Raw genomic sequence first — 24911 nt, forward strand, 5'->3', positions numbered from 1 at the left:
TGTTGTTCTGTTTCTATTAAGCTGAAGCTTTTGGCCTGAAGCCTCAGTGTTTCCTTCAGTAGCTGATGTGAATCAAATGGGGCTCCACAGCAGTTTAATAAGTTTAAATCATTATGTTAAAATTACTCCAAATTGACTTTTCTTTCTCTCTCTCTCTGGTTATTGCTGCAGCCTTTCATTGAACACTCTTTACAACTCAAGGATAAATTATTGAACACTGTATGAAGTTTCCCAACACCCACAATGCAATAGTTCCCTGTTTGAAGTGAAAAATGACGTCAATAAACCCCTCATGATCCTTAATGACGAAGCTGCTGAACTTCCATGTCTGGATTAATTTTTTTTCCCTCCCTCTGCCTGAACCCGTTACAGATGAGGAGCGAGGGGAGGAGCGCGCTCGCCACCACGATGACAGACTGCTGGCTGCTCGGCTGGATCGTGAGCAGGAGAAAGTCATCAGGTGAGGATTATTCTAACGTTGTTCTCAACTCAAACGGGAACGATAAAAGCTGCAGCGACACTAACTACGCTTCCTATTTAACATTTTCGCATTTAAAGGCAGGATTCGGTTAAAAAACGTCTCGTTTTGTTTCAGAGAGTCCAAGAACCTGCCTGAGTTTACTCCGATGCACCTCGCCCCTCTGTCTGGAGGGTTGACACCCAGTATGATGACGCCCAGCCTCATGACTCCCAACCTCATGGTCACAGGAGGGGCCGCTCTAGCAGGGGCTGGTCGGTGGCCTCCTGACCCCTCAACTCTGACCTCTCACCCGTGGATGCCCCGGCCCGGAGCCCCATCAGTCTGGTTGTCCAGCTCTCCATACGGTACATCGACACACATGTGACTGAAGTTATTTGCAAACTGTTGTGAGCACTTTCTCATCAGAGACCCGTGACATGAATAAAATAATCAGAAGTTTTAGTGATTCTGGTACGGATCGTGTCCATTTCTAAAAAGCATCTCAACCTTCCTGCTTTGCCGTCAGAGTTCAAAACACGTCAGCTGAATTCTGCAAATACACTTGTGGCCTATTTGGATCGGCCTAGCAGGAAAAGTGAGGTGTTGTCTGTCTGTTGGATGGTCTTGTCCAACAACAGACTCATGGGGTCAAGTGTCACAGACATTCCTGATCTGTGGAGGACATTCCAGACCAGCTTGTCCTATGGTCGCTGCTCAGAAATAAACAGCAGCGAGACGCACGCAGTCACACGCCGATGTCAACTTCCACATAACATCTGACAATACAAGAAGGACGGGACACACGCTCATACAAAACTCCCCAAGGGCGTCTCTGTCTAGACACTGACGGGTAAAAAACAAGAAAAAAAAAAAAAGCAATATGGCTTATTTATGCAGTCAGTGTGGACAATGGAGGAAGATGTAATTGAGCAGAAACAATGTTTTCAATGAGCATTTTTAACATGCCTGTCTGTGTTTTCTTTCATTCAGGCCTGGGCCCCTCCTCACTCCACCAGTCCCTCCCTCCGGGCTACCCACCCTCTCTGCAAGGCTCCATGCCCCCTCCCTACCAGTTTGCCCGAGACCCTCAGACTGGGCAGCTTATCGTCATACCTACTGAACACCTGCCACATTACGGTATGAATGAAATGGTTATCCCAAAGAAGACGACTAATGCAAATACAAACTGAATTAACAATATAAGCAAATGTTGTGGCAATGAACTCTACAGAAGTGGGATTTGGTGAAATAGGTATTTAAGATTAACTCCACCTCTCCGGGATGCAGGAGGCGACGTCCTGGAGCGCGGCGCTCCGGTGTGGTCGAGTGTTTACGGTACGGGCAGCTCTCTGCAGCACGCCGCCCAGCTGCAGCTCCTCTCTCAGCACCAGATGATCCGGCAGCAGGAGCTGTTCATGATCCAGCAGCACACAGCTCAGGTCCTGGAGTATCAGAGGAACGCGCAGATAGTCGTAAGTGAAAACATGCGTGCGTCCGCCTTGCACGTTCTGTGCAAAAGTTCTCACAGGAACCCGGAAGATGAATATATTGTTTTATATACAGTTCAAAGATTCAGCAAAAAATGGGAACAAATTAGTCTTTGTGACAAACCTTTAGAAAGTCTGGTGATAAAGAACCTCTTACAAAAGAAGATTACAAGAAATACTGGCTCTTCAAAGATAAATATAAAGGAAAAAAAGGAACAGTAGTGCACAGTAGTACAAATTTACAGAGATGCAAAACAAAAGTGTTTGAGTCCAACTCCTTACTGATTTGACTCAAGCTGTCCTTTCAGCTTGCTCCTCTAAAAGCTAAAATAAGAAGAGAAAAGTCAAGCAAAACTACAACATGCAATAGAAATATAGCATTTGGTTTGCATGAACAGCCACATCCTGCATCTTTAGGAGTCCACTTAGAGGACTTTTAATAATGCACAGAAGACATAAAATCAACTGTCCCAAATGTTTCGTCTGACGTGTTTCAGGAGCGGTTTAAAGCCAGCGAGCACCGGCCAGAGATCGAAGACAAAGCCGACAAGCGAAACACCGACCTTAAAGCCCGAACCTCTTCCATATCCTCGCCCTCTCCTTCACCAGTCCTGCATCCCCGCAAACCTCCCCCTCCCTCTCGATCACCCACCCCATCCACGTCCTCCCTCACCCCACTGCCTCCCGTCCCCTCTCCGGTGACCACCCTCAAGTCAGAGGAAGAGAGGCAGAGGGGTCTGCCTCACGCGCCGAAGCCCATGATTCATCCATCCTCTCCCCGCTCAGCCTCCCCACCTCCATCCTCGCCACGACGGCCGAAACAGGAGGTGGCAGAGGACGGGGAGGTGGGACGGAGGGAAGGGCAGAAGCCAGACCCAGCATCCTTTCCGAGCATCTACGCCGGTTAGTTGCTCATCATCTTGTTAAAGAAAACCTGTAGATTGAGAGAGAAATGCCAGACTGTATTAAGATGACTTGTAATATTCAGTGAGATGTTTAACATTTGTGTTTATCTGTCAGATCTACCTCCAGGTTACCCATACCAGTCCATCACAGCCCCGTACGGCTCACCTTTCCGCCCTTATCACATCTCAGCATCGACAGCCGAAAACACAGATCGCTCCTGCTCTCCTGCTTTAGCTGCTTCTTTACCCTCAGCTCACCGCCACTCAACGCTGTTGGATGAAGATGTTAAACCACAGAAACTAGAACCATCGAAGACCGGATCTTTTCTTAAACAGGAACCCGGCGAGGAGCAGCATTGTCCTGATGTGACGCCAGAGCCGCTCGGTCTGCTCCGTCAGAGCTGCAGCCCCGATCAGGCCGGTCGAAATATTGACGTAGAAAGGCAAACCCCTAAAGCCCAGCCTCCTCCACTACCTCTGCATGCCCCCAGTCCTCCAACGCAACAAGCCAAAGGGCTACAAGTCATGGAGGAAGAGAAGGAAGAAGGTCCAATTAAAGTGGAGGTGTCATCTTACTCGTGTCTGGCGGCTAACGACACGTCTCCTACATGTGCGGAGGCTGAGCCTAAACCAGAGGTCGTCACGGATTCAGACCAAATGCAGCATCCGTCACCCATCACTGCAGAACCGGACAGCCAGGAGCTATCTCAGATGTGTGTGTCGTTAGAGCAAACCACCAGCACCGTGTGTGAACAGGAGCAGCATGACACTTCCTGTCTGGAAGAAAGTACCTGTGAACTTCCTGTCCTCAACTCGCCCCTCCAACTTGTCATCGGCCCCGAGGATCCCATGGAGGGTATGTTTGCCCTGATAACAGCCAGTGAGATGGCCCAGGCCCGGTCCAGCTCTCCGTGCCCCCCAACGCTTGTGCTGCAGGTGGAACATCCACCCATGGCTTCAGATCTAAGCAGCGCAGGAGATCTGGAGATGGTGGCTCTGGAAGGAATGGCCCTGCTCAGCCAAATGGGCCAACATGAGGCCGAGCCCAACATCCAGGATCCAGGCAAGCCTTAACCCGTCACTTCCGCTGCTTCGTTCCAATGTTCCTCCATTGTTCTAACGTTTTGTGCATCTCATTCAGATCTGACATTGGAGGGTTTAGCTTGTCTTCTTGAAGCAAGCAGGCAGATTCTGATAGAGGCCATAGAGCAGCAGTCCCACATCGATCTGCCAAGAGCTCTGGACCCCAACAAGAAGTACAGCTGGAGGCAGAGGAAGGAAGAGCCAGTAAGATGAAGAAAAATATCACCCAGATAATAACATGAGTCTATTAGGAAAACCTTTCCGCAGATTTCAAAGGTCTTTAAACTGTGTGTGTGTGTGTGTGTCTGAGCAGCTGTACAGTAAAATGTCAGTGGACATGTTGGACGCTGTGGAAGTGGAGTATCGTGTCCGCCTGGCCGAGCTTCAGAAGACGTATAAGGAGAAACAAAGAGAGCTGAGCAAACTGCAGCGGCGCAGGGACAAGCGGTGGGTGACATTTATGCCTCGCAAATAAAGCTTGATTTCCATCTCTGCCCGACGCACGCCGGTAACGCTTCTGTGGTTCGTGTCAGTGAGCGGCAGCAGCAGGAGGACGAGAGGAGGAGTCTGACCAGACGCGGTCGAGGAAGACCCAGGAAGAGGAAACACTTGGTCACACCTCCCAAACTGGACAGCAGGCCTGGAAAGTGAGTGTGCCGATCAGTTTTAACCATGTATTTATCCTCTTTTTGTGGTATTTTTTTTCTGTATACACACATTCTGCAAGCGTAAATAAGTGCCTTTTTCAGGGCGGGTAGGACAGTTCTGTATTCAGAAGACTCTGAAGCTGGGGATGGACAGAGGAAGAGGTTCTGTGTGTCCAGAGACGAAGAGGAGACTGAGACGGGAAGTGCAGGGCTGAAGGTGAAGAAGAAGAAAAAGAAGAAGAAGAGCTGGAACGACCAGGAGCCATCCAGCAGTCACGCTCTGGAGGTAAGCCACGTGTGTGTGTCGTGTTTGGACATCAGCAGCGGCTCTGTTTGCTTTATTAGTCACACGTTTTTGGTGGCGTTCGTAGGTGCTGAAGGCAAAACGCGGCCTCATGTGCGAGCAGGAGCAGCTGGCCTCGGACCTCGACAGAGCACTTTCGCTCTCACAGCTCGGCTCCCTCGGCGGTTCCCGCAAACTTCCGTCCAGCGCAAAGTTAGAAAAGTCGAAGAGTAGATCTGCTGACAGCGGACTTAAGGAGCAAGGCGCCCAGTCCTCAATTAAAGGAGGGAAACTCAAGCTGGGTGCCAAAACTTCTGCTTCGGAGAGTGTTCGGAAGGTGAAAGGTCAGAGGAAGACAGCCATGTTCTCGCCCATGAGATCTGAGCTCAGCAGCTGCTCCAATAGTAAGTACTTAAAGAGCAAAAAAGATTTATATTTAATGTGCTTGATTAAAGTTGAATGGAGTCCAAAAACTACTTTCCGACAATAAAACCGTCTCAGTTTCAGACAGCAGAGGTGCTTGGTTTTCTGTTGGCCCAATTTAGCTTTCATGTGTTGTAAATTACACAGAGAAAATTGCATAAAGTCAGGAGTAAACAGGGATGTTTCGTGTATTTCCTAAAAATAATATTCCTCAGAAGCTTTGTTGGATAAAACAAATATTCATATGATTTTGTTCAAGATACACCGATCACCGTTTTCTGTTTTCAATATCTGTAACTCTGACCTGCTGTTTCTGGCCTTTCTTAAAATTCTAATCAAAAGCAGACAATATCGTCTGATTCCTGGCTGAACTGAAAAGTTGCTGCTTTCATAACAGAAAATTTTATGCCAGATCTGCTGACCTCTGAGAAATTGGTGCATAAATTTCTCAGAGATCAGCAGATAAAGAAAAAGACGGGAGGAAAATCTGGATTTATTTTAACTGATTTCATCACAATGTTTAATGATTCATATGCATGTTTTTATCGTGGAGCTGTAATATTACCAGACCTCAGCTCCTCAGGTTTTTAAATATATGTTAAGTGTTTTTAATTCAGTACTTTGACCTGAATTCAAGCTGAATTTGCTGAATCTTGGCTGATCAGATCAGGCAGAAATTCAGTTTTTCTTTGCCTCATGAATCATTAACTGCGTTTTCTCCACACTAGACTCCGACTCGGAGGAGCTCATTTCCGCCCGAGGGGGCTGGCCTCCTCTTTCGGCGGCGCGTTCCCACGGCAACCAGACCAGGAAGAGGCGGTCGGCGGGATCACCGACTTCCCTGCTGTCCAGTAAGAAGTCTCAGAAGAAGAAACACAAGCACTTATCGCTGCTGCTGGAGGAGGCGGGCCTCAGCTCCTCCGACGACTCCTTCGATCAAGGTTACTGACCAAATCTTAGCGCTCCGAGCCGTCACTGTGTTTCTCAGCCTCCTCACAGCTAGTCTTTTTATGCCTTTTTGCTAAGGTAGCTGTGTTCAGACTGTGCTTTAGCTTGACGATCCCTACCTCTCTCGCTGCTGGCTTCTCTGCAACGTTGCAGTGTTTTGTTTTGTTTTGTTTTTTTAAAGAGTTTACCTATTGCTATGGAGATTTTATAACCTGGAAAACAAAATTGTTTTTGTAGCATTTGTACAAATCATGTGAATTGTGAGATGTCTTTCTTTTTTGTTTTTTTTTTCCTCGAAAAAAGTTGTATTGCAGTTTTGGTACCTATGAGCTTTATTAAAGTGGTTGATTTGATTGGTACGATTGCAAAGTGCTGTGGTCCTTGTGTCTGCTTCATCTGTTTGTCGTTCCTGTCAGTCTGTCCAGCTGCCACTGCACCTCACACATCCGTTAGTGCTCTGTTCGTCAAATATCCCTTCAGTTCCCCCGGAAAAGGTTGGGGAAACGCAGGGAATGCTGGTAGGGGCTTAGCTGAATCTGAACAGATAGATGAGTTGTCGGTCAGTTTTAAAAGCTCATAAAAGACGTGGATTTGTAATTCTAGTTGGCCTTTTTCTTGGAGTTGGCTGCCCTTTTTTTCATCACACTAACTGTTTACTGATGATGTGGCTCAGTTTGTCGTGGGGAAGTGAACGCATCACGAGCGATTCGGGGGATATTTGGACAATAGAGCTCCTCCTGTGTGTCTACTAAACCTTCGAATAACCCTTTTCCCTGCTCTCTCTCAGACACCTCGATCTGTCCTCTCACTTCCCCCCCTTCTTCATCCTCAATCCCTTCCTCTCCCTCCCTCCGACCCCCCCACTTTTTTTTCCCACCCATGATGCTTTGAGTGTCTCTCAGCCTGTTCCATGTGCTTGTGCTGCTGCTACTGCGACTTTACAGAAGCTTGGCCAGGACTAGCGCAGCCTTGAGCCTACACGACCTCGCTGTGGCGATCCCACGCTGTGGCTAAAGGCTTTGCGCAAGCTAGTCTGTGCTAAGGCGAGGCCGCGCTCCCGTCGCTGCGCTGCCCCGCCCTGCCTGAGGCCACACCCCTGTCACCTGCTCTGTAAGTAGGAAGTGCCCCTCCCTTTATATTTCATTGAACACTAACTTGAACAGAAATTGAGATACACACAGATTTTTTTCTTTTTAAATCTTGTTTATTTTGTTTTTGTTTATTGTTCTCATGAATTGAAAGCTCTTCAATGCTAGCCATGGTTACCCCCGCTTACCCAACTCTGTGTCTCCTGGCGGCTCAAACGTTCGCAGGAAGACGGTTTTTTGTGTTGCGCTGCAAAAGAGGCTGTAACCATGGTTACTCAAATGACACACGAGCATTATGCCAAAGGGGCCTCACAGGGCTGTCCTCTCAGTGCCTGCTTGTAACGTCTGTCTGCTGCCGTTAACACAGTGGATTCACAGCACAGCGTCAGATTGAAGGTTCATTTTAAATTCTGATCAAATCAGTTTGCTAAATGTGAGAATCTGTGATCCTGGGGGGGACTTATTTTACAAAACTGGGGGTTTTCTGCTTATTCTGGCTTAATCAATGCCTGACTTGATTTCACAAAAGCAGTTGATGCATCTGTTACCATGGAGATTTATCCCGCATAAATAGCCTGATCAGGAGCAGGCTAACAGCCAGGCTTAGTTAAACCTGTTGGTCAGGACTCTGATTACAAATGTCTTTTTGTACATTTATCGAAAACACTTAATTCTTGTTTTCGTCCATTATTGTGTACTCTCCCTAAAACGCGCTAAACAGCCCGCAAACTGAAATGTAGTTCTGTAACCGAACTGTGCCTGTCACTGTTTTCATAATTAAAGCGGTTTGTGTGTAAACAGAGGGACAAACTGCTGCTCATATCGGTGTCAGACGTGTAAGCGTGTTTGACCCGTAAGACTGTCGGGCTGCATGACTCTGCATTTGTGAAACCAGTCTAGCCTGGGCGTTCTGACGAGACTCAAAGAGTCCAGCTTTCTCATCTGATCCTGGGTTCCTACTTTTGTGAAACACGCCCTCCCCTTTGGTGAGAACTAAAGCCAGTTTGAAAATGGCCAAACTTAGTTTACAGGCTAATTTGACGGTTCTCCTCGTTATTGATCCACCTTCTCAGACGGATGTTTTGATGACTGTTAAGGAGATCTTGTACTGTGGATCCACCTTCACTGTTAACTCTCTAACCCCCCCTGAGGAGACGCTCCTCCTGTTCATCTGCTGCCATGGACCTAACTGCTAACTTCCTGTGTTAAACAGCTAACCAGCAGTATGGCACTCTGTGTGTGTGTTTGCCTTTTCTCTGCTGGCTTGTCAGAGGAAAGGGAGTCCTTCACCTCTCCCTGGCAGTTTTTTCTCATTAATAAATGGTGTCTAAGCCCAAGTTTTGACTCACTCTGTCTCAGCAGGTGTGTGTGAGTGTGGAAGTGTTGCTCACGTGCATGTTTCACGCACAACTGTGGCTCCTCTGTATCTTCCTGTGCAGCTTTAAGTGTGCCGGCGGGCTGCAGTGGTTCGGACAGCGCGTCTCCTCTCGCTCTGCTGTTGGTTCTCAGACGCGTGACAGCGCAGACTCGTTGTTACTCTAGGATCGTTTAAAAGTCTCTGTGACCACCTGCAGTCATTAGAAGCAGTGCGTGAGTGGCCATGTTTGTCTGTGAGCTGATGGTCTTCTCTCTAATGCAGAGACCTCGGAGGAGGAGGAGGAGGAGGACGACGACGAGGAGTCCGACTTCGACGACGGCGGCTGTGAGGAGAGCGGGCTGGGACTGCTGGCTCGGTTTGCGGCGAGCGCGCTCCCTGCGAGCCCAGCCCCGCTGAGGCAGCTTCATGATGGGAAACGCTGCAGCAGGCAAAGCACTCTGGGTAACACACAAGACACTGAATGAGCTGCGTTTGACTCTGGTGTTTTTGGAACAACAATAAAGCCAAGCTAAAAGATTTCTGAAGTGTCTTTGAAGGGTGCCAAAGCAGCTGCTGTCAAAAATTTCAACAAATATCTACTTTCTTTTGTAAAGCTTAATGCTATTCTGTCACAGTTTTTGATTTACTTTTCCTGCAGCTTTGAAAAAACCCATACAAAGAATAAATTTCACTATGCCAATCAATCAAGAACAGTGTGCTATGACGTTTAATAGCACTACATCTTACAGTGTAACAAAATGCACTGAAAACGTTCGACATAAATTGAGTTTTTTTGGCTGAACTAGTAAGATATTGCAAGTCGTTTGGAGCTCTTCGCAGTGGAAACATCATTCAGAGTTTAAATGAGTCAGAAAGTTGGACTTTACAAGACTGAACTGGTGTTTTGGTATATTTTTATACAACCACAGAAGTTTTTATTGTATTTGGAGATTTCACCACAGACTGTTTAATTACAAGCTATCCAAATTTTTGCTAAACGAACTCATTTTACTCCTAAAATCTTTACACTCCTTATCCAGTTTCCACATCTTCTTTCACCCAGTGAGTCTCTTAGTTTTATAGGACTTAGTTTTGTCTTGGATCACCCCAAAAAGCAAAGTGTGCACATTCACACTGAGTCACATTACATATTGCTTAACAAAACAGCACAATAAAAAAAACACATTTAAAAAGATGTTTTTGCATCCCACGACCATCTCCTCTCCTCCTCCAGGTTCATCTGAGTGCGAGTGGTCCGACTCAGGATCAGACTTGAGGCTCAGAAAGTTTCCCTCCCTGCTCCACGGGAAGCGCGCGGCGCCCGAGCTCCCCCTCCTGCCTCCGGCGACCCACCGGGCCGACCAGCCCAGCCCCACCAAGCGAGACGAAGCGCTGCCTGCCAAGCGGAAGCCCCTGGCCAAAGCTCGCCCCTCGCCTCGGTCCCAGCGCAGGTTTAGCTTCGACCTCGCCGCCGGCTTCGGGGGCTTCAGCGAGGACGAGGGCTGGAACCGCCGTCGCAGCGAGAGAATCTTCCTCCATGACGCCACCGCCACCGCCAGCCAGATGTCTGTCTCTGCCTCTTCCTCCACCAGCCAGAGCTCCTCCTCCTCCGGCTCAGCACCACCTCTCACCCCAAAGACCCCCTCCAAACCCAAAACCACTCCACCCAGCCGGGAGGGGAAAGATGTGGTGAAAGTATGTCAATAATTCATTCAGCCTGATCCTTTTTCTCTCCCCTGTTTCCTCATCTTCCAATTTTTAGGCATTTTTTACTACGGCTCCATCTTTTGCTTCAAACTGTGTTGCTTGACTTATTTGTGTGTATTTAAGTGTGTGTGTGAGTGTGTCAGAGTGCCAGCAGGGCTTCTCAGCACTTCAGTCACTGCAGCACTCCCCTGCTGACTGTCGTGTTGTTGACAAGAAAGGACAACTGCAGGCAGCCTGGGAACATTGCACTCTCAGTGTGTGTGTGTGTGTGTGTGTGTCCAGCAGAGGCTTGGTGCTCACATTTATTCATCTGCATGCTTTTACTCTGTGTCATTTTGGAAAAAAAAAAAACAGAAAAAGAAGCTGAAGGACTCCCCCGTGCCTGTCAGCCCGTCCACTTTGTGCGGTCCAACCGCTGACGGTCCTGCTCCTCGGAGCCTCAGCCCGGCTCGCAAGAATCAACCAAAGGCCAAAAGCAAGACCAGAGAGGTCAGTGGCAAGATGAACTGACTGCCGAGCCAATACGGATCAGAACCTAATTACCCTCTTTGACTAAATGCACTAAAACATCAAGCTCTAAAGGGACCGTGTGTGTAAACGGTTTTATAAAAAAGAGAGAGATGTCAAGAAATGAGCTGTTAGCTTGTTTTGTTTTGAGGGAAGTAAACTCTGTGTGTTGTGAGAGATTTCTGCTGCTCACCATCTGCAACCAGGCGAAACTCCGAGTTGTTTTGGAAACACTAGAGGCAGCTGAAGTGTGTTCTGGGCTTTTTGTGGTCGCAGAAGAGCAGAAAGTGCTGCTGTCATGCTGCTGCTGGACTGAGAAGTTAATTTGTGGTCTGTCAGCCTGTTAGTTTGGCTGATTGTTAACATTACATGTTTTCCTTTAGATAGCCGAAAATAGTAGACCTTGTTTTTACTTTGAAAGAGATTTTTAGGACATAGTTGCAGGCAAACGAAATCCCACCTTCTGTTTTTTATTCAAGGTTTTCAGTAAGGGATGTAATAATCTGGTCTTTATCAGATTCTAAGTCCTCTCCTGCTGCTGCCATAGGATTTAGGAGAGGAAGTAGCAGTCAGGAGCTGCTAATCAAAATATTGATTAACTCATCATCATCAGTGTGAGCACCTCTATAATAGCAGGAGTTTGGTCAGTTTGCTGTTTTGGAACATACAGGTGTGTGTTAACACAACACCACGACAGAAAGACGTCAGCGGTGACCTTAGAGAAGCAGCTGCTGCTGCCCATCAGTCAGAGAAGGGTTAAAGTTTGTTTGGAGTCCATCATTCTACAGAGAGGAAGATTATTCACATGTGAATTTACAAACGGCTGCCAGTCTTCCCAGGAGAGAAGTAAACTCACCCCAAGGTCAGACTGTGCAATGATCAGAGGAATTACCAAATAACCCAAGAGCTTTATGTCAGGCCTTAGTTAGCAGGTTAAACAATAAAGTTTATGGTAGTACAATTTGAAAAATACTGAACAAGAGCATGACTCTGGTTTGCAAAGTTGCATCTGAATGAACCAAAGGATTTCTGGAACATTGTCCTTCGAACGAATGAGACCAAAGTTCAGCTGTTTGGATATAATGCAAAGAGCCATGTTATAAACAAAACACTACATACCAACTGTCAGGTGGTGGAGGGGTGAGGATTTGGGTTCCTTCTGCAGCCACAGGACCTGGTTTCCTTGCAGTCATTGAGTCGACCTGAGCTCCTCTGTAGACCAAAGTGAGGACATCAGTCCAACATCTGAAGGTTGGACCAAACTGGGCCATGAACCAAGACAATAAACCCAAACACAGCAGCTAATCTGCACCAGAACGGCCAATACTCTAAAACAAGAAGAGGGTGGACTCTAACCACAACTTCATAGTATTTGACTTACCAGTGTTTCTGCTAAGTATTATTTAGGTGTGTATGTCTTTTTCTTTTTTCTTTTTTTTTACATAAACCAATTTGTTTTGTGTGTTTTTTATTTTATATTTTAGCCGTCCAGGGGCGCTGTGAGCCGTCTGATGGAGAGCATGGCAGCAGATGAAGATTTCGAGCCAAACCAAGACAGCAGCTTCAGCGAGGATGAACTTCTCCCACCGCGAAGTAACAGCGTGTCAGAGAGGTCCTCTACGCCTGGTCAGTATCCACACACCAACACAGACAGCAAACCCCCTCTGTGCTGTAGGTGACTAATGTTGCCGTCTGGTTGTCTGCTGTGCAGCTCCGGTGCAGTGTGTGCTGGATAAGGATTCTCTGGTGGACGGACTCAGAGTTTTGATCCCAATGGAGGACCAGCTTCTTTACGCCGGACATGTGAACACCGTACACTCCCCTGACATGTGAGCATCCACGAAAACACGAGACCGCTTTCATGTTTATAGGCCAAATGCTAATTTAGCGAAGTAGCTGATTAACTTTCAATTGACATTCATCAGTTCTCAATATCTCAGGAATGCAAATAATATATTTACCAAAATGTAAAGCTGTTTAAACATGCAGAAACATTAATCTACAGAACAATTAAAAAGGAAAGGCTAAGAAAACAATGAGCTGTTTTTTGGGGGGCTGAGTTTTACTACAACGCTGTAGTCAGTTTCACTTGTATCTGTATAAATAAACGTCAACAGGCTGCGTGGTTGTGCTGTCAGTTCATTACAAATGCCTTAGTTGGAGCCCAACCTGTTAAGTCTCTGAAGTCCCTGCTCGAAAATAACGAGCCTAAAATTCTAAGAGTATTTCTCAGGAATTGCAGCAACAGTTTAGATCACCTTGGCACCGAAATATAGCTCACACTTCTAAGATATAATCAGAAGTGTAAGCGTGGCAGCAGATGCTATTGTTTCACGGAAAACGAGGAGGAAAAATAGGGGAAAAAATGAGGATTGTTTTTTTTTTTCCCCTCCTGGGAGAGCTGTGAAATCCCTGCTTTCAGTACACACATTGGTTGTTTGTGTACGTGACGTGGGGTGAACAGCCAAGACCCAGTTTTGTGTTTACATCGTTTTGCACAATTTGTTTACTTGCTGGTTTAATTGTTTGTGGTTTTAACTGTTTGTTGATTGTGGAAATGCTTGTTTTTTTTAGCTTTAAGCTGAGATTCTGACATTCCTGTGGGTACCACACACGTCTATGGTTAATTAATAGACGTTGCATTATTAGAAGTAGTAAACAGGAAGCGCAGTTCTGCCCCCGGTACAAGGAGCGTGGGGCTTGACAGGTTCAAGAACGCCGCTTCTGCAACTTCAGCCTGTTTTATCTATGCGTGTGTGGAGTTGGATGGAAAAGGCCCTGTTGTGAGATTTTATCCAGAATCTGTAGTTAAAGAGAAAACGTTCCTCTGCTAGTTGATGCACATCCGAGGAGTCAAAATCAAGATCTAAAAACTCTAATCTGCCTTGGGCAAAAAGACCATCTACACTTCAAAGTGAGCTGCTGTAACTCTTCTCTGTAATGAAAACCCGTGGCTTCAGCGCATTGATCCCAAACTTTTAAACACAGCTTCCTTCTCCCGTTTTTTTTACCCCCCCTACTGTAGCTACAGCGTGGTGGTGGAGGGGGAGAGAGGAAATCGACCACACATCTACTGCCTGGAACAGCTGCTGCAGGAAGCTGTGAGTAAACTGCAACTTTCTCACGAATAAAGAGGCCGCTGCGCTCTATTTCTCCCTGTGCAGGAGATGTGAGATCTGGAGACATGGACGTGTCGCGCGAACGTGCAAAGTCAAATATCTCGTGGTCTGAATAACGGCTCTTCTTTGTGTCTACACAGATCATAGACGTTAAGCCTCCATCGGTGCGTTATCTCCCGGAAGGCACCCGCATCGCTGCCTACTGGAGTCAGCAGTACCGCTGCCTTTACCCTGGAACTGTTGTCAACGGTGCGTCAGTGACACACAAACACACATTCAGTAGAAAGCACAAACCCCTCCCCTTCGTTTGTCGCCGTCAGCCTTTTTGAACCTTGTGATTTTCCTCCAAAACAGGAAGTTCAGACATCGACGAGAATGACGACCTCATCACAGTGGAGTTTGACGATGGGGACACGGGCCGTATCCCCCTCTCCCACATCAGACTGCTGCCGCCAGACTACAAGATCCACTGTGAGAGCGCACACACACACACACACACACACACACACAGCCTTTAATTATTCTCAGAGAAACTGGAGCACACAAACTTTTCCTCATAAAATTTTCACATATAGTCGTGGATTGGACTTTTATTTCCCAGTTGGCTGCTACTAAAACACACCTATTCAAGTATAACATGGTTTCTTTGTTGGTGTTTGTGTGTCTCTTATGAGTTTTCACCTCAAATGTGGTGAAGAAAAAAAGAGAAATATCATAAATCACTTTGTGTTATACAAACTATAAATATTTACTGAGAAGGAGGCTCCAAGCATTTTATTTACATCTAGGTTACTTTCTCTGCTGGTGCTTTTGTTGACATCAGAGGCTGTTATTAATGTCTTTACATCCTCTTATATGTTTTCATGAGTGAATGAACGCTATAAACATATAAACACTCCGGCTCAGTTAGGAGGTTAAAACATTACAGATGAAACGCAACAACAAGCTGCTGGTACTCAGACGTTTGCTTTTTTCTTTTACTGCCTAAATGTACAGCAGTCATTGTTCTTATCATGGGAGAAGTGAATAGTTTGAATTCCTGGAGTCAGACAGAAAAATGTGAACTCTTCTCCCGCCCAGGTGCCGAGCCGTCTCCTGCGCTGCTCGTGGCGGGACCCTCCAGGAGGAGGGCCCGCAAATGCAGCAAAGAGGCGGGAACGAAACCAGAGGAGACCACGCCCAGGATCAAAGGGAAGCCTGGTCGCAAGCCAAAACCCAAATCAGGTAAGGGCTGAAAGGCTTTGGCACATTAAACTTTAATAGTGCCCCCCACCCCCACCTACAGTAGGTCTATGCTTTCCCTCCTCAGTCCTGCAGTTTGAACTGATAAGGGGGGAGGTGGTAAACGTTTCCACAACAAAGATCACACCACTTCAAGAAGTCAGTATCCAATCCATCCGTCTGTCCACTCCTTTATTTATTCGTTTCCCTCCACTTATCAGTGGTAGGTCCATAGACATGACAGGTTCAGGAGAGGAACCCAGACATCCATCTCTCCAGTGACACTCCTGCTCCTCCTGGGGGAATCTCAATGTGCTCCCTGCCTGAGGGGATCCATATACAGCCCCTCCAGTGAGATATAGGTCTTCCTCAGGGTCTCCTCCATGTAAACGGGCCCAGGGAGAGGCGTTCAGGAGGCATGCTGATCAGATGCCCGAGCCACCTCAGCTGACTCCTTTTGATGGAGTATGATGGAGCTCCTCACCTTATCTTTAAATCTGAGCTCGCCCACTGTACGGTTCTTCTTCTTTCAGCTTTTTGGTCCTGACCCGTATAACACAACATCACCATAAGTCAGGGTTGGAACGTAGACGGACCAGTAAATCAGGAGCTTTGCCTTTCAGCTCAGCTCCTTCTTTACTAGACAAACCGGAGCAGCGCCTTCATTTCTGCAGATCAGGCCATGATCCGTCTCCCATCTCCTGCTCCTTTCTACCTTCAGTCTTGAACAAAACACCCAGATACTTTGAAGTTGTTCGCTCGAGGCAGAGGTTCACCCCTGACCCTGCAGAATGTCACTTCCTTTTATGTAAACAGAAGCACGGTCCGCATCCTTTATATGTCCGGTTTTAAGTTTTCAATAGACTTTCACAGTTTTTTTGTTTGTCAGAAGAGAATTTCTTCTTACTGAACATGATGGTGGTTTTTGTTTTGGACCATAAAATTGTTTTTAACTGAGTACATACTTAAAACTGTCAGATTTTTTGCAAGCCTCTTTGTTTTGAAGTGTTGAAAAATCTTCTTTTTTAAGGGTAAGACAGCCCTGCAACCTTCAGGCTCACCTCACATCAAAAAATCTTTGAGCATGATTGTGGAAAACAGAAGTGGGGTTAAGGAGTCAAGTGGAGGGGTTAATTGGGATTGGATCTGAATGATGTCCTGCAGTGACTGACTGGAGAGTAGTTCCCCATTTAAAGCTGTTCACAACCCTTTAACATCCGTGGGTCATTAGAATGAGTGAAACAAGTTTTAAAGAGTTTATTTCTGACATAATTTTACTGTGTTTTATCACCGAGACCTTTCAAGAGCTGAAATTATATTTATAAATTAAAAAAAAAAACATCATCTTTGCATGAGTGATGTTTTTCCATCAATAAAAACTCCCTCCTTTCAGATCCGTCTGACATCAGACGACTCATATTCCTGTCCTGATATCAGTTTATTGCTGCTTTGTTGTTCTGTGAAGCTCAGGGTCTACATTACGAGCTGTAATATATGACACGCTGCCTGTCGAAAACTGCTGACGCTGGACGTTTTTCTGACTCTGTAAGCACTTCTGGGATGTAATGTTTTCGTTTTCAGAAACGTTTTCTTGCTGATTTGTCGACCCTGAACAGAACCACAAAAATCATGAAGCCTCGTGACAAACATGTCAGCAGATCTGGAATAAATTCAGCTGCATTAAGGTTTGGATAAAAAAAAAAAATTAACCTTTTTTTTATTATTTCTGCTCCTTAGAATCTTCTGGCAGTCAGGATAATCAGGAGAAAGCTGATCTTTTATCAACCTCCACCCAACCTGCTGAGAGAGCCGTACCTCCAGCAAAGCCCACCCAGGACAGGACCTTCTCAGTCCAGAAAACCGCTCAGGAGAAGCCCCGGCCCTCGTCCCGACCAACCATAGCAGCGCAGGTGAAACCGAGCTGCAAGAGCTCCATGGCGTCCCCCACAAGCAGCCCCGCGCTTCCCGCTCCGGTTCAGAGGAAGAGCGGCTCGGCTCAGCCTCCGAAGCCGGTCTGGGCCCTCCCCCCTTCCCTTTACCCCTCCACCTACGGGAAGGTCCTGACGGTGGACCTGTACAGCGAACCGAACCTCAGCTCATACAGCAGCCAGCGCACCGTCAGTCCCACCACCAGCAGGCCCGTGTCGCGGCCCGGCATGACCGTATCGTCCGGCGTACCCAAACCGAGCGCCACGTCCACACCCAGACCCACGTCTGCTTCGTCACCCAAAACCAAGCCCTCCTCGGACCATCGCCACGGCTCCGGGCTCCTCCCCAGTCCGATCTCCAGGCTGTCGACGGGCAGCTCCTCTCTGACCTCCAGATCATCGTCTTCTCTGTCGCCCACCTCCATCTCGAAGCCCAAACTGAAGGTCCCACCAGAGACGTCCTCCAGAACCGTCCCGAGGCCGAAGCCCAGCTCCGGACAAACTGATCTCAGCTCTGCAGTGAGGCGGAAGCCCCTGCCCGCGGAGCCTCTGGTCAAGCTCGACCACGAAGGCGTCACGTCCCCGAAGACCAAGAAGACCAAGGCTCTGATGCTGCTGGAGGGTCGGGGCATCAGGCGAGACCACAGTCCCATCACCGCAGCCAGCCAGAAGCTGCCGAAGACCAAACTGGGAGCTCCGGAGAAGGAGACCAGTCTGCCTGACAAGGAGGCCACCTTTAAGTCATCCATGCTGGCTAAGGACAAGGCGGACACTTGTGGGAGGGGACAGGAGATGGACACGAGAGACGAGAAAGTTAAAAAAGAGGAAAGGAAGGAGTTGGAGAAGAGAGAGGAGAGGCGAATAAAAGAAGAGTCTCAGAGCAGCAGCAGCTCCGAGTCGGAGGGGGAAACTGAAAACGGGAAGATGAAGAAGAAGAAATGTACCTCGAGCTGCTCGTCCTCCTCTTCATCCTGCTCTGGCTCCTCCTCATCTTCGTCGTCGTCGTCATCCTCTTCGTCGACGGATGACTCCTCCTGCAGCTCGGATGAAGAGAGGACTCCGCCGCCGCCGATCCCGAAAACCCCAGCGCAGGAAAAGCCTAAAGAAAAGGTGAAAGAGGAGGAAGAGGAGGCGAAGGAGGAGGTGGAAGTCAAAATGGAGGAGGAAGAGATGTCTCCTCAGTCAGACTCTCCTCCGTCAACTCCTCCAGCCCCCGATGCTCCTGCTCCCACTAAACCTGCCAAACCCACCACCGGGAAGGGCTCCGGGCAGAGGGGCCGCCCGCCCAAACCGAAGCCCAGCGGGGGAGAGGGGAAGGCGGGGAGGCCCAAACGGAGGGAGGGGGTCCACCTTCCAACGACCAAGGAGCTGGCGAAACGACAGAGGCTTCCCAGCGTGGAGAACAGGCCCAAAATTTCTGCTTTTCTTCCAGCCAGGCAGCTCTGGAAGTGGTTTGGGAAACCCACTCAGGTGAAGAGAAAAACCTTTAAACAACAACAAAAACAACAATCTAATCAGCTACTTCATCCAAACTCTCCCTTTTCTGTCCTCTCCAGAGACGGGGCATGAAGGGCAAGGCCAAGAAGTTGTTCTACAAGGCCATCGTGCGCGGCCGGGAGATGATCCGCATCGGGGACTGCGCCGTGTTCCTGTCCGCCGGCAGGCCCAACCTGCCCTTCATCGGCCGCATCCAGAGCATGTGGGAGTCCTGGGGCAGCAACATGGTGGTCCGGGTCAACTGGTTCTACCACCCGGAGGAGACCAACCCCGGCAAGAAACTCACCGACAAGAAGGTGGGAGTTAAAACGGCCTCCGTCTCTGTTCACGGTGCTCGTACTCAGCGAAAACGCTTCTGACAGTCTGGACTGGTTTCCTCCTCAGAACTGGGACCAGATGTGTGGTCAGTCTCTGCCAGCTGCTCTGCACTCTTCCATCCAGAGGAAGGACTTCATGGAGGTGAGAGACAAACATTTATTTAAATCCTAAAAATAAAGAACGATCCGATGTTCGTTCCCCTCTTTTTCTTTAAACAATAGCATCAAATACAACATCTCATTGTGGCTTTTAAAGCATCCTTATAGTAATAATAAGAGCAGAAGTTGTTTTTGAATAATTAAGAAAAAATCGAATCATGAGCATTTTGTTGCATTTCTGTCTTTTATGGCAACTTGATTTCTTGGATTCTGATCCAGCTCGTTTCTTGAGTTTTGTTATATTCCCCCGTGAACCACCTATCGGGTTGTGATCTAAACAGTTTTTTGGCCACGAGTTTATATTTCCTAAACGTTTCAGAGCTCTTTGTTCTGTGGCACAAACATTGACTCATGCCCATCTGGTTTCTCATGCCCTCTGTTGTGCGTATTTCTGTTTTCGAGGCGCGTTTCCTCCAGTTCTCTGTACCGACACTTTGACTTTTTTTTTCTTTTGTCTGCCTTTGTGTTTTTCCTTCACAACCTTCCCGTCTTGTTTTGTGCTCGCTCTGAAGGTTACAGACAGCTGCCTGCGAACAACACTCTGTTAAACGTGTTCTTGAAGGAGTTTTATTGTCCTTTTTATTGTTTCAGCTGACAGCTCTTTTTGTTGGGTTCATGTTTCCTGCAGCAGCTCATTAAGTTCTTCAAGGACTCACTTTGAACAACAGACTCATTTGCTTATTGCACTGAAAACTTGTGCCAGCGTGAGAAATAAAAACACGATTCCTCCACTTGATCCTCTGTTTTCATCTCCATTTTTGATTTGGTCCTTCTCTTGCAGAAGCTGGCATCATCAGCAGCCGTACATCTGACTCACAGTGTGGACAAAATTTGCTAAAAACTGTCAAATTTCCACATTAAGTGTAGATTTTGGCATCTAAACGGCTCACAGAAAGTTGGACTTTACCCGTCAGAGCTGGTTTTTTGATACCATTAATGATTTTCACACAGTCGTAGTTTAAATTTTGGTTTTTATCACAGATTTTTTAACTCTCTGTGTGATTGTGTCACTAATTTTTGAGCTGATCGTCTTGAAACTATTACAAACACACAAACATCCAAACGTGGACGTTTTCGTCCTCTGTCCCCCGGTGTGTCTCACTGCTGCAGGATGGATGGTTTAGTCTGCATCCAAACTCTCATGGTGATCCAACACGTGAGGCACAGTTTCTGTCTGCCTACTTTATGTTTCATGAAGAGTGCTGTCAGGGAGTGAGAGACCCAGGTGTGGTTACCGTGGTGACCCCAGTGAGCCATTTTTTAAAAACTTGTCTCTGTTTACACTTTGTATCCAGTTTGAACATCAAAATAAGAGCACTTTACCAGCTTAGATGTCTACAAAATAAAAGTCCCAAATTATAAATGGGCGTTTTAGAAGAAAGTTGACGTTTGTTGGAATGTCAGGCTGTAGTTTAACTCCTCAAAGGTGACAGATTTGATGTTTTGTCAACTCTGTCCAGCGTTTAGCAGTAAAAAGTGTTTCTTCTGCCGCAGCGTGCCCTCTACCAGTCGTCTCACAGCGACGAGAACGACGTGCAGACCATCAGTCACAAGTGTCTCGTGGTGAGCGTGGAGGAGTACGAGCAGATGATCCACACCCGCCGCTATGCCGACAGCGAGGACCTCTACTACCTGGCCGGCACCTACGAGCCCACGACGGGCATGATCTTCAACACGGACGGCGTCCCGGTCATCTGCTAGACGAGCTACTGAAACCAAACCTTTGACCTCGCCCCGACCTGTGGTCCAATCACTGCTTTCTCGCGTCCCCGAGCATTTCTCCGTGGGCCGAACGGCTCTGCGACACACTTCAGAGGCCGGGACAAGGAGACACTACAAGACAGTATTATCAAAAAGGACCTCGTCTCCTGAAGCGTTTGCACACACAGACTTCATGAACACGTTTTTACATGTAAATACACCCAGACGCAAACAGTATGTATGCTCACACCTGCACAAACTGTGTAAATACTCACCCCCACGTAAGACACGGTTATCTAGAGGAACATACGAGTGTTTTTATTTTCACGTTATGGATTTATGTCGGAGTAAGTTTGTTATTTTTGGTTCCCCGATGAGGTTAACAGCCGAGAAGCTTTAACGAACTGTGAATGATAGTAGACGCGCGTCCGCTGGGTGTTTCTTTTTCTTTTTGTTTCCCGGGACGGACATGAACAAAAAGCCGGTGTGATGTTGTGATGTTGCCGTGGTGATGTTACAGTCATGTTACAGTCGTATATAAATGTATGTACAGAACAGCAGGACGCACAGAGAAGAGGGAGAGAGAGGTGGACTCACAACGTGAAGCACTTAGAAAACACTTCAGCCCACTCCCCGACAATCCGAACTCGGACTAAACGTCCCTGTTTTAATAATAAGAAAAAAAAACTCCTTCAGTGACTCAGGCTAAACAAAGTGGAGGTTCTGCTAATGGAAGCACTTCTCAACTTTTGTAGTTTAAATCCACTCTGAGAACACACTATGACCGAAAACCAGCTGCAGTTTGTGGATCGTCTTATGTTTTGCACCCAGATTCAGTAAAAACACTTTTCCTCCACAGCTGCGAAATGCGCTGCCTTCAAGAGGCTGTGGAGGAGCATTCTGGGAAACGCAGGATGTTTTATTTTTTATTTTTTGTTCTTAGCTAGATTAAACCCCTGATGGCGAGCTGATGCGAGGACAGCGAAGGGCTGCAGGCATCAAGGTCACGGCGCTGGTTTCCACCGCGCAGCTGTCGCCTCCGATTAGTTCAGCATAATTCACCTTTAACACTTATTTTCCACGGGCTTGGCTTCGTTTCTCTCGGCGGCGTTCGCAGCCCCCCCGATCAGCCCGCGTTCTGCTTCTTCGGAAGCCTTTTGCTCCCGTGCCGCCCTCTGAGCGACGAACGAGGAGGAGGCGCCGCAGCCACGTCCCGTTTCACACACTCCTCCCGTTTCTGACCTTTTTTTTTTGTTTTTCTACGTGCCTCGTTGAACTTTCCTTTCCGTTTTTCTTTGGTTCAGGTGAGACTGTTGAATGTCGTGCTCAGGGCGGTGAGTGCTTCGCCTTACGTTCCCAGGCCTTACGATGATGTTTTGCCAAACCCCCTCCTGTCCTTCATGGATTTAGCTGCAGAGGAATAATCCCGTTTCCTCCAGCCTTCGCCCGTTCATTAGATTTGTCCGTGTAGCACGCTGTACGGCTGCGTTCGCCTCTCTTTACGTTGCTCTGCCTCGCTGCAGAGATTAAAGACTGTCTTGTTGATATTCAATAGGTTTAATATTTTCTACTCTCTTGAGACCTGGTGTTTACTACATTTGTCCGCTCAATCCTGTTTTTTTTTCTTTTTTAAAGGCGGCTGCATGACGTTAACAAGGAAAAGTGTTTTCTTTTTAAAACAACGAGACATCTGTCGTTTTGTTGGGAATATCTCGACGTTTTAGCCACCCAGTAAAGTTTAATAATGTGCTGCTAATCTGTGAACCAGGTACAGAGTGACTCTATGTGCTTTTGTTTTATATATATAGCTAAAATCTTATCGACTATTGCCCAATATTTTCCTTAAAACGATACTTCAGATACTTTAAGGTGAAGGTTTTATGGAGCTGTTATGAACAGTTAATATCTTACCTGCTGTCGATGGTAATTTGAGTGAGCGCAGTTTTGAGAAATGGAGAAATATCGTTAAGGTTGACGAGCTAAAGGCTAGTCATATCTGAGGCGGGGTCAAAGTGGATCGCTTTCATCTTTTAAAGGTTTTATAGTGGTTGAAGAAAACAAACACAAAGGGCCTGCCATGATAAACCCGTTGTTACTGCTGTGGAAACAAACCAAATCTACTACTACTATTACTTTTAAATACATTAATCTAAACAGTCCTTGGGTCGTCATAGCAACCACAGCTTGCGCCTGTTTTTATAGGTGGACATGTAATATTATAGAGAAGAAGAAACTGATTCTGTAAACATTAAGATTAATCAGTTCCAGTCGACATCATGAAAACAGTATTCACTTTGACGTTGCCGTCAACGTTGCGTTACGAGGTTATTCTGTGGTATTCCTGTGGGAGGCGCTACAGCTAGCTGCTGCCACCGCCATTTTCTGGGGTCACAAATAACCACAGACATCAATAAAAACTAAGTTTAGAGACAACAGCGATCCACTTCAGCCTCTGCCCCACTCCGACTAGCCGTTAGCTCGTCAGTGAGCTCGTTCAGAAGGCTACCTGCAGCAGGTAAGATACTCATCGCTCATGACCTTCCAGCATGGCTTCACTTTAAACGATCTGAACTGTTGCTTTAACGTGCTGCTCGTGCGTCCAGTTCAGTCGCTCGGAGCCGACTGGACGCCTGTCACGGGCGCTCCGGCGTTAGCGGCGCGAACAGGTTAAAATGGCCGTTATGAATGTTTGTTTACCCCTCGAGCTGCTGAAGCACTTTTTTTCTGTGTGTATGTCCGAAGTGTGTGTGAGTGTGTGTGTGTACGGAGATCTCATCTCCTGATGGCACACACACCTCTGTAACCCTTTAGGGTGTGTGTTTCTGATTTTGCCCCCCATATCTCCACCCAAAGCCTTCAAACAGGGTCCGACACACATTTCGTCCTTCGTCCCCTCCGCTTAGATCGATTTAAAGAGCCCCACTTTGTTTCTGATGTTTTTATCACCGTTTCAAGTGTAGCTTTTTAGCACGTCTTTTAAAATGTAATTTTCTTTTTAAAAAAAATGTATATGTTTGTTTCCCCCCACCCCACTTTCTGAACAATCGTCCACGCCTCTCAAGCAATACTGCTGATGGGCACCGGGAGCTAGCTGCTAGAAAGAGAGGAATGGGAGAGCGAGCAAAAGAGAGAATGAGAGAGAGAGAGAGAGGTGGACTGGAGGCTGGTTCTTCGTCTGCTGTTCCTTCAGTATCGTTCTTGTCCTGTTACAGAGAAAAAAAGATTATTTTGAAAATAAATAAAAGAACCATCTAAGTTTTGTAAATGATCCTTCGCTGTCGAGGGAAGAAAGCTATCAGATTATACTTTGTACACATGTCTAATCTTGTAAAAATGCAAAAAGAGTACATTTTAGAAAGAGATATCTGAAACTAGATATATTCTGTCACCCTATACTATAAATGTAAGAAACTGCTTATTTTATTTCTTTTTTTTTTTTTTTTTTTTTTACAGACTACAACCACGTTTATCAGTGTTTCTTTGGAATTGTTTTAGTAAGTCAATATTTTATAGTTAATCAATAAACAGATGGAACTGTACCCGTTTTCTCGTGTGTTTCTGACATTTAAAATGAATTCATTTAGTCCAGGTTTGGGAAAACCACTTTAAGCTAAATGCAGCAGCTGAGTACACTTTATACCCTGAACATGAATAGAAATTTAATATTAGACTTTTCTAAACCTTCCAGTTTGATTGCTGTCAGAATATTGTTTCCTGACCTTTCATCATGGTAGCACCTTACTGACAGAGTTAAAGCAGCGCTGACTTTATGTAACGCTGTAAATGGTTGCCACGTGGCGATAAATTGATCATAAACATCATCGCTTTACGCTTGGAACGATGGCTCGAGGGAGTTTAAAGCTGCTGTGCTCATGATAACCTGAACAGGTGGAAATAAAAGAAAAAAATTAATTAGATTTAAGTGTGACGAGTGTTTTTGTATAAAAGGCCCATCCGTGGTGTGCGCTGGTAGCTGACATCTGAAGGAACACCTTTCCCTGCCAGGTGTGAGCGCCTCCAGTCAGAGCGGCCCACTGAACATGGAGGAGCGGCGGTTGGAGCTGTCGCCTCACA

At 46.9% G+C, this 24911-nt stretch overlaps 1 protein-coding gene across 3 annotated transcripts in view; it reads left to right on the forward strand.

Annotated features, from left to right (window-relative positions):
• The window catches only part of tnrc18 (trinucleotide repeat containing 18), a 44836-nt gene extending 20460 nt beyond the window's left edge, over positions 1-24376 (forward strand). For 2 of the 3 annotated variants that reach the window (XM_017416673.3, XM_037978746.1), the window contains exons 6-30: positions 373-460; positions 596-825; positions 1451-1597; positions 1748-1932; positions 2445-2850; positions 2968-3915; positions 3994-4139; positions 4249-4382; positions 4469-4582; positions 4685-4868; positions 4954-5269; positions 6017-6229; positions 8964-9143; positions 9916-10376; positions 10743-10877; positions 12380-12521; positions 12607-12724; positions 13921-13996; positions 14155-14263; positions 14369-14485; positions 15095-15238; positions 16973-18633; positions 18720-18956; positions 19045-19119; positions 20631-20837. In XM_017416673.3, the coding sequence (XP_017272162.1) occupies positions 373-460; positions 596-825; positions 1451-1597; positions 1748-1932; positions 2445-2850; positions 2968-3915; positions 3994-4139; positions 4249-4382; positions 4469-4582; positions 4685-4868; positions 4954-5269; positions 6017-6229; positions 8964-9143; positions 9916-10376; positions 10743-10877; positions 12380-12521; positions 12607-12724; positions 13921-13996; positions 14155-14263; positions 14369-14485; positions 15095-15238; positions 16973-18633; positions 18720-18956; positions 19045-19119; positions 20631-20837 (6773 nt within the window). Of the gene's footprint in view, positions 1-372; positions 461-595; positions 826-1450; positions 1598-1747; positions 1933-2444; positions 2851-2967; positions 3916-3993; positions 4140-4248; positions 4383-4468; positions 4583-4684; positions 4869-4953; positions 5270-6016; positions 6230-8963; positions 9144-9915; positions 10377-10742; positions 10878-12379; positions 12522-12606; positions 12725-13920; positions 13997-14154; positions 14264-14368; positions 14486-15094; positions 15239-16972; positions 18634-18719; positions 18957-19044; positions 19120-20630 lie in introns of all 3 variants that reach the window. The other variant, XM_037978747.1, reaches the window with a different exon arrangement.
• Positions 24377-24911: the final 535 nt, after the last annotated feature.

The sequence above is a fragment of the Kryptolebias marmoratus genome, linkage group LG12, assembly GCF_001649575.2.
Source record: "Kryptolebias marmoratus isolate JLee-2015 linkage group LG12, ASM164957v2, whole genome shotgun sequence".
Classification (NCBI taxonomy): domain Eukaryota; kingdom Metazoa; phylum Chordata; class Actinopteri; order Cyprinodontiformes; family Rivulidae; genus Kryptolebias; species Kryptolebias marmoratus.